Consider the following 8829-nt stretch of genomic DNA (forward strand, 5'->3'; position numbering starts at 1 on the left):
ATACATACATACATACATACATACATACATACATACATACACACACACACACATACATACATACATACATACATACATACATACATACATACATACATACATACATACATACATACATACATACATACTCAATAAATGTTCAATTCCCAGTGGGCAAAACTGGATTATCAAATTATGTATTTTTAACTTTAAAACAGATTGAAAACATGTACTTTTAACCAGTTTACCTACTGAGTTCTCAGTTAATCTGTAGTAGCATGCAAGATAGTTTGTTTTAGTGTGTATATACTACAGTACTGTATGTCAAATCTTTATGAAGGGAAACACTTGAAAATCACAAGATATTGGAGTGTCTCTCTAAAAGGGAATACTCTTCAATGCATTTTTGTGCCTTTTCTATCAATGTATGTTATCTAGACAATCTTTAAAAGCCTGTGTATAACCCAAAAAACATAAAATCGTTTGGGGAAACAATTTTGTCCCTCGTTTCGTTCTTTATGAAGTTATCTTAGATATGTTCACATTACATAATCTTGGGTGTTTTCCCAGTTTTGTCCTCATTTACTCATTTATTGTTTTATATTTTTTGACAATATTTCCAGCATGCCTCTTGTTCCAAGTGCAAAAGTAATTATTTAATTGCATCTTTTGTAGGTGATCATGTCTCCAACTGAGCACAATGGCCTATCTCAGCCTTGTCCAGACTTCAGGACCAAGGGCCAGCTGGACGAGAAGGAGCATTTCCACATCCTTCCCCAGCTCCAGGTCAAGCGGGCCGACTTCCTCACCGTCATGCTGACCGGCTCCCTTCCTCAGCGGCGAACCTTCACAGCAGCTCTGCCGGCAGAGAACGAGGTCCAGGAGCCCCAGGGCCCGCGAGACGATGACGTGACCAAGAGTGAGTCGAACAGCGAGACCAGCCAAAAAAGCACAGAGCGGAGCCAGGATGGGGCCCCTAATACCCTCATGGCTGAGGATGGTCCCAGGGGACCCCGGGAACCCGCCACAGATGCTGACCCTGACTTGGAAGACGGCTCCAAGACCCTGGTTCTGTTCTCGCCGGGGGATACCCGGAAGTCTCCATCCACTGGGGGAGAACACGTCCTGCTGGAGGTTGACTTCGGGACACCGTCTTCCTCTACCCCTAGGAACGATATGCCTCTGGTAGGTGCGGGCAGCCAGCCAGAGCTCTCCTTCACACTGAGGTCAGACTTGAGGCCATCCACCCCAATCGCCCCCGCGTCTCCCCCCTTCACCAAAGTCGAGCGCACCTTTGTCCACATCGCCGAGACTTCCCACTCTAACGTCATGTCTTCCAGATGTCAGAACGCAAAGGAGAGCAGCGACCGCTGCAACCTCTCGGCCGTTACCCAGGAGACCTCACCATGGGAAGGAGACTCCCATGATCAGACTGTACATGTTGAACAGGGTGAGGAATCCCAGCGTCTTTCCAGAGTGCCCCAAGCCCATTCTATCCAAGACGTGACCCTGGAGAAGGGTGTCACTCGCACCAAACCAGACGACCGCCCACCTCTGGTTTTTGTTAAGTCCTTGGAGCCTGTCCCAGAAGCCATGTCGCCCATTCTGGAACACAAAACTCTCTCTGCAGATCCCAACAAGGGGGCATTGTCTACCGAAGGTGTTGCCGAGTCCAACGCTGGATTACCGTTTACCGCACTCAGGCAGAGGATCAAAAGCCGCATCCCGGTTCTACTGTCTGAAGAGGACACAGGCTCAGAGCGTTCAGCCTCACTCTCTGCCCGAGCGCGACTACGGAGGAGAACCCGGCAACTGGACCTGGCACGCCTGGTGGTGCAGAAGCAGCAGGGCCGCTGGATGAGGCTACCCTCGGGGACATCCTCCTCGTTGTCCTCTGGCGATGGGAGGGCCTCTGAGACGCTCTCCACCACTGGCTCGGAGGAAGACACCCACGCCTCTGATGAGTCCCTGGCCAGGAGGAGCTCATGTCTGAAGGCCAGGGCAGGGGCTGGGGGGGACCAGAGCCATACGGAGTGGCGCAGCAGAATCCCCAGGCCCGTCACCCCCATCAAGAGGCCCTCGGGGCGGCTGGTGGCCGCCGTGGCCTCCCCTCTCGCATTGCCAGGATCGGGCATTTGTAGAGATGCATCCACCTTTGGTAATGGGTAAGTAGTCTTCACAACATCATGTTTGCAAACATAACATTATAACATTGTATGGCTCATTGGTTACCACAGTAAATGAAAAGATCCTTGATTGTTTAACTATAATTTATGAAAACACTTCTTTACAGTGCCAAATATAGTTAGCCATTGCCAAAGACGGTCTGATTTCTGTCGTTTATGACCTAAACTTAATTTGATTGGTTGAACGGTGTCATGTTCTTTAAAGTTTTGTTATGATTTTTGTAAAAACACTTAAATGATGACTCATCAAAGGTTTCCGGGAGGAAGAATGAACTCTTATTCCACTTATTCTCATTTCAGACTCCAAGTTCAGAAAATAGGACTGAGCACTCTCCCGACCCAGAGGCGGTCTAAACCTCTGCAGACTGGCTCCTCCTCTTCCTCCTCCTGTCCGAGGCCATGTCCTGTCCCCGCCCAGCCCTGCGGCAGCCCCCGCATGCCCCTGCGCTGCGTTTTCATGACCCGACGCAGCCTAAGCACCTCCCACTGCAGGACAGACAGCCCCTCCCCCCAACATGTCCGTCCAACTAGACAGCCCCTCTCTGTCCGGCCCACAACTGCCCCTCCACTCCGGCCCAGGGCTAATACTACTACCACCACCATGAAACAGGCCAACTCAGAGGTCCGCTTTACCCAGGCGTTCACCGCTATGCCTGCCAGAAATCGAGCCAAATCCACAGGTCCTGCCAAAGCGAAACAAAGCAGAGAGGACAAGATGGCTACCTCGTGATAGTAAACAGATTCACTGGGATGAAACGCACACGCTTCTCTGTTGTCCTCAGAGAGACTCAATGCCTCAAAAAGCTCCAGGCCGACCCCAAAGTAAGACTGACGCGGTTTCCCATCTTTTTTAATCTTTCAATTACCTTCTTTGATTAAAATCATGTACCTCTACTAACTAGACCATGAAAACAACATTTGTTCCGTACGGAACGATCTTCATGAACTTCCAGTCAAATAACTTTTAGTCAATGTCACTGAGGAGCGATGCTACCATGCTGCTCTGTGTACACTGTTCACTGGTGCATTGTATACATTTTCCTTTTGTTTCTGAGGTTGAACATTTCTTTAGGTTTGTGGATTTTGCATCCTATATGCAAGAAATGTATTTGAACAAAGTCGGTCATCATGACCCCTTTGCAAGTCAAGTTGCAATCTTTCTCAACACACAAACGTCTCACACTGATATACTAAGTTATCATCAAAAATATCGAGCTCACTTTACATTGCATGGTATAGATATCACAAACACTTTTGATAAGTTGAATAATGTTAAGGAAATGTACGAAAGTCTCAATCTTCCAATGGTCTGACGCGATAACCAATTCTGATAGAATGCAAAGGTCAAAATCATTCCCAACTCTGGTCAGATGTGTTAAAAGAGGAAGGTTGGATTATGGGGTAAATTACTGCCGATATTAAGCGAATGCAGAAGTAATATTGCTGGCCTCCTTGTTAGCGTGTGACAATGGGCATGCGTTATATCATTCTATTTTTGGGGTATTTGATTATATTTACATTCCGAAGACGTGTATATAATATGATCATTTCTTGAAAAAGACATCTTTATTTTTTATCTTGTGAAAACAACCTGTATATTTTGCCTTTCCTCTGCTGTTGAACAACGTTGGCAAATATGCCTGTTTTTTTTACGCATGAGGAAAAATAAGGTTAACTTTGAACAATAGATACCTGACTTTTAATGTTCTGGCAATGAAATGAATGGTGGATCATTGGAACCCATGTTTTGTGTTTGTATTGGGTAACTGAAACCTACAATTGCAGGGCACTGAGCTAAAGTAAAATCATGGTCATGTGGATTGACTATCTCCTGTTTCCTTTCTACACTGTTTGTCAGAGACAACCATCGCCCCTAGAAAGGACTGCTTCTTGTTTTCCTCTTCTTCTAATCAGAGACTGATTCACCAGGTGAGGGCAATAAAGTCATAGGTTGAATAAAAAGTAGAAGTGGCACTGTACTGGAACTGAACTGTCCTGGGCAACTGAATAGGTCTGAAAGTTTTACTTATCAGGGTGAATTGACTCTTGACACATTTTTTAAGTGTTTTCACAAATTTAGGTCATTTTAATTTCAAGAGGTAAATTTACAGTACAGACGTGTACAAAAATGTTTCGCACAGACACACACACACACACATTTCTCCTCACAATGGTAAGTCCAGTCTCTCCCTAGTTTAGGGTCAGGCAGCTTTTCTAATTGTCTGTCTACAATCGTTAAGGCCAGGGGTGAAAATGTTTATTTTTTTCCATATCAGAATATTCTTGAGCAAGTACATAACCCACATTTGAATACTATTAATGCTATTAAATTCATATTTGATCCATCCCAACAGGAAGCAATAGATTACATAAATAATTCAAGTTATGCGCATAGGACTATGTTTCATTGCAGTGCATTGCAGTGTAGTACTGTGCTGAGACTAATGGTCTCTTGGAGTTGCCCTTTAAATTATGTTATACATGCACTGAAAGCTGAGCCTATGAGTCCTGAGAGATATCCAGTAGAAGGGAGGCCTCCATTTCCCTTTCTCCCTGCCCCCTCTTGTTCAATGCAAGCATGTGAGATGGCATATGGTCTCTCCCTCCCTACCACGAGGCTGTGAGATGTCTCCCTGAGGTTGACGTATTGTAAAAAGTTAAATAAAAAAAATATTAAATCCAAAATGAATATGAGGTAAGGCGTGGTGGACTAGTGAGTATGTTTACATCCACAATATGACATTAGGCCGAGTAAGATGTTTACATGTCTATCTTAACCAGCGTCAGGACATTAGGACATGTAAACACCTTAATCGGTGTTCCAGCGGTATATTTGATCTGCACATGTGCTAGCACCAGCAGTGTGAGCCTCCCTCTTTAGTGTGAGTGAAGTGAGTTCGGAAAAACTGAAAGTATGCTTCTTAGAAATATTTTTCACATACAAAAGGTATGTGAACTCAGAATCAAACGGGTTTCCCAAAAATAACATGGTCACGGTGGTTATTTTGATTGGCGATTTTTCGACAGTCATCAAAGTCCCATCAAGTAGCCTGGTTTAAGATGGTTCCATGTAAACAGGATTATTAGCGAAATCCTTGATCTTGCAAAGCATGTAAACGTATTAATCAAACTACTAGTGTATGTAGTGAGTGTATGTAAACGTACCAAGTGAGAGCAGAGAGAGGGGTCATGTGATGATTTACGTCAATGAAAATCTAAATACCGGAATACAGGACTTGAAAGAATGACCTTGGGAAATATTGTTGGCTGGGTTAGCTAATAAGCCAAAGATACTGGAGAGTTGGCAGTGTTGTATAATGTTGACCAGAGGGTATCCTACAAAGCAAGCTAGATCTACTCAGGGTTTTCTAAGGCTTCACATTCCAACCCAGGCTTCATCCATACTACAACTGTGGATATTGCTCGTTCGCCTGCCGCTATTTCTAGCAGACTTGTAACTGCGCGTGCATGTAGCACATGGTTAGTCAAGCGCCGAACTCTAAACTGAGACAATGCTGAAACATCAATCCATCCGCGAGTCAGAAAAAGAAACGTTTTTTTGTCAAGCAAATAATGCGTTGACCAGTTATCCCGAGATGAACTCAGCGTTGACCAAAGTTACTTCGCTAACTCCTCAAATCACCCACGCTTGCTAAATAAATACTGTAGGAAGGTGGCTTTGGGTGTTGTGCCCGGCCCACGATTTCCGTGAATCTGATTGGTCAAGACATGCAAAGACCCCGCAGCAGCACTCCCATGTGAAGGACAGATCATCTTTGCCTGAGTTGGCAAATCGGTTAAAAAACAGCATTTTGCCCCTCTTTTTAATGCTTTGCGTCAATATATTTTATTTAACGAAATAAAAAGTTGTGTGGCAAATGTCGCCTCACATTTTCCTGCAGCTTTTTCCTGACTGAGCTTGGAGACAACAAAGAATGATAAAGATCAAGGAGAGTGAATAGTGAGATCGTAACAAGAAAAAGAAGCAGTCTATATGAGTTTCAGTCTTACTGTATGATGGCTTCCTCCATAACACAATAAATGCTTGTGGTTATAGACAAATCTGAAAAAACATAGTTGCTGGTTTAATGAAGTACATGAAAAGAACAGAAAGGCCTGCACACTGAATATGCACCTAAATACCACCTTAAAAGACAATGTTTTGATCCAGGTGATCTTCATCAGGTCAAACAAAATGCAAGTGTACATATACATTATCATATATTATAAACTGGTTGGTTTGAGCCCTGAATGCTGGTTGGCTGGCAGCCATGTTATATCAGACTCTATACCACGGGTATGACAAAACATTTATTTTTACTGCCCTAATCACGTTGGTAATCAGTTTATAATAGCAATAAGGCACTTCAGATTCACATTTGTGGTATATGGCCAATATGCCACAGCTAAAGGCTGTATCCAGGCACTCCATGTTGCGTCATGATTAAGAACCACCCTTAGCCATGGTATATTCGCCATGTACCACAACCCACCGTGCCTTATTGGTTAAATAAACAATATATTCACAGTTCACAATCAACATGACCATTAAACCCATCTCAAATTTTGTGCACATATTTGCTTACAACCCTGCTAGTGAGCATTTCTCCTTCGCCAAGATAATCAATCCACCTGACAGGTGTGGCATATCAAGAAGCTGATTAAACAGAAAAATCATTACACAGGTGCGCCTTATGCTGGGAACAATTAAAGGACACTCTGAAATGTTAAGTTGTGTTACAATGCCACAGATGTGTCAAGTTTTGAAGGAGCGTGCAATTGATATGCTGACTGCAGGATTGTCCACCAGAACTGTTGCCTGAGAATTGAATGTAAATTTCTCTACCATAAGCTGCTTCCAAATTCATTTTAGAGAATTTGGCAGTACGTCCAACCGGCCTCACAATCGCAGACCAGATCATTTTTTTATGTTTGTTTTAGTCAAGTCTTTTAAGTGTTTGGTCTACATATTATGGATATTATGTTATTTTTAAGTTGAGTTTTGAACTCGTGTCTAGTTGGAAATTAATAAGTAAGGCTACTCGAAACCCTTCTGCACTCTGCTACAGAACAATGTAAGAATAATGATTTGCAAGCGTAGGACCTCCACATCGTAGGACCTCCACATCCGGCTTCTTCACCTGCGGGATCATCTGAGACCAGCCACCCAGACAGCTCCCGTGGCTCCCGTGGATGGGCGCCCCTGCCCAGTCATGTGAAATCCATAGATTAGGGCCTAATGAATTTATTTCAATTGACTGATTTCCTTATATGAACTGTAACTCAGTAAAATCATTGAAATTGTTTCATGTTGCATTTATATCTTTGTTCAGTATAAAATCACAATTTTCTAAATCATAGATGGAAGCCAACATACAGTGGGGAGAACAAGTATTTGATACACTGCCGATTTTGCAGGTTTTCCTACTTACAAAGCATGTAGAGGTCTGTAATTTTTATCATAGGTACACTTCAACTGAGAGACGGAATCTAAAAATCCAGAAAATCACATTGTATGATTTTTAAGTAATTAATTTGCATTTTATTGCATGACATAAGTATTTGATCACCTACCAACCAGTAAGAATTCCGGATCTCACAGACCTGTTAGTTTTTCTTTACGAAGCCCTCCTGTTCTCCACTCATTATCTGTATTAACTGCACCTGTTTGAACTCGTTACCTGTATAAAAGACACCTGTCTACACACTCAATCAAACAGACTCCAACCTCTCCACAATGGCCAAGACCAGGGAGCTGTGTAAGGACATCAGGGATAAAATTGTAGACCTGCACAAGGCTGGGATGGGCTACAGGACAATAGGCATGCAGCTTGGTGAGAAGGCAACAACTGTTGGCGGAATTATTAGAAAATGGAAGAAGTTCAAGATGGCGGTCAATCACCCTCGGTCTGGGGCTCCACGCAAGTTCTCACCTCGTGGGGCATCAATGATCATGAGGAAGGTGAGGGATCAGCCCAGAACTACAATGCAGGACCTGGTCAATGACCTGAAGAGAGCTGGGACCACAGTCTCAAAGAAAACCATTAGTAACACACTACGCCGTCATGGATTAAAATCCTGCAGCGCACGCAAGGTCCCCCTGCTCAAGCCAGTGCATGTCCAGGCCCGTCTGAAGTTTTCCAATGACCATCTGGATGATCCAGAGGAGGAATGGGAGAAGGTCATGTGGTCTGATGAGACAAAAATATAGCTTTTTGGTCTAAACTCCACTCGCTGTGTTTGGAGGAAGAAGAAGGATGAGTACAACCCCAAGAACACCATCCCAACCGTGAAGCATGGAGGTGGAAACATCATTCTTTGGAGATGCTTTTCTGCAAAGGGGACAGGACGACTGCACCGTATTGAGGGGAGAATGGATGGGGCCATGTATCGCGAGATCTTGGCCAACAACCTCCTTTCCTCAGTAAGAGCATTGAAGATGGGTCGTGGCTGGGTCTTCCAGCATGACAACAACCCGAAACACACAGCCAGGGCAACTAAGGAGTGGCTCCGTAAGAAGCATATCAAGGTCCTGGAGTGGCCTAGCCAGTCTCCAGAACTGAACCCAATAGAAAATCTTTGGAGGGAGCTGAAAGTCCGTATTGCCAGCGATAGCCCCGAAACCTGAAGGAACTGGAGAAGGTATGTATGGAGGAGTGGGCCA

The 8829-nt window shown here is 44.1% G+C and overlaps 1 protein-coding gene across 3 annotated transcripts in view; it reads left to right on the forward strand.

Moving 5' to 3' along the window:
* Nucleotides 1–4849, forward strand: part of ttbk1a (tau tubulin kinase 1a) — a 50280-nt gene extending 45431 nt beyond the window's left edge. For all 3 annotated transcript variants that reach the window (XM_031828427.1, XM_031828430.1, XM_031828434.1), the window contains 2 exons: nucleotides 655–2144; nucleotides 2466–4849. In XM_031828427.1, the coding sequence (XP_031684287.1) occupies nucleotides 655–2144; nucleotides 2466–2895 (1920 nt within the window). In that variant the 3' untranslated portion in view covers nucleotides 2896–4849. The remainder of the gene's footprint in view (nucleotides 1–654; nucleotides 2145–2465) is intronic.
* Nucleotides 4850–8829: the final 3980 nt, after the last annotated feature.

Source organism: Oncorhynchus kisutch, linkage group LG1 (assembly GCF_002021735.2).
Source record: "Oncorhynchus kisutch isolate 150728-3 linkage group LG1, Okis_V2, whole genome shotgun sequence".
Classification (NCBI taxonomy): domain Eukaryota; kingdom Metazoa; phylum Chordata; class Actinopteri; order Salmoniformes; family Salmonidae; genus Oncorhynchus; species Oncorhynchus kisutch.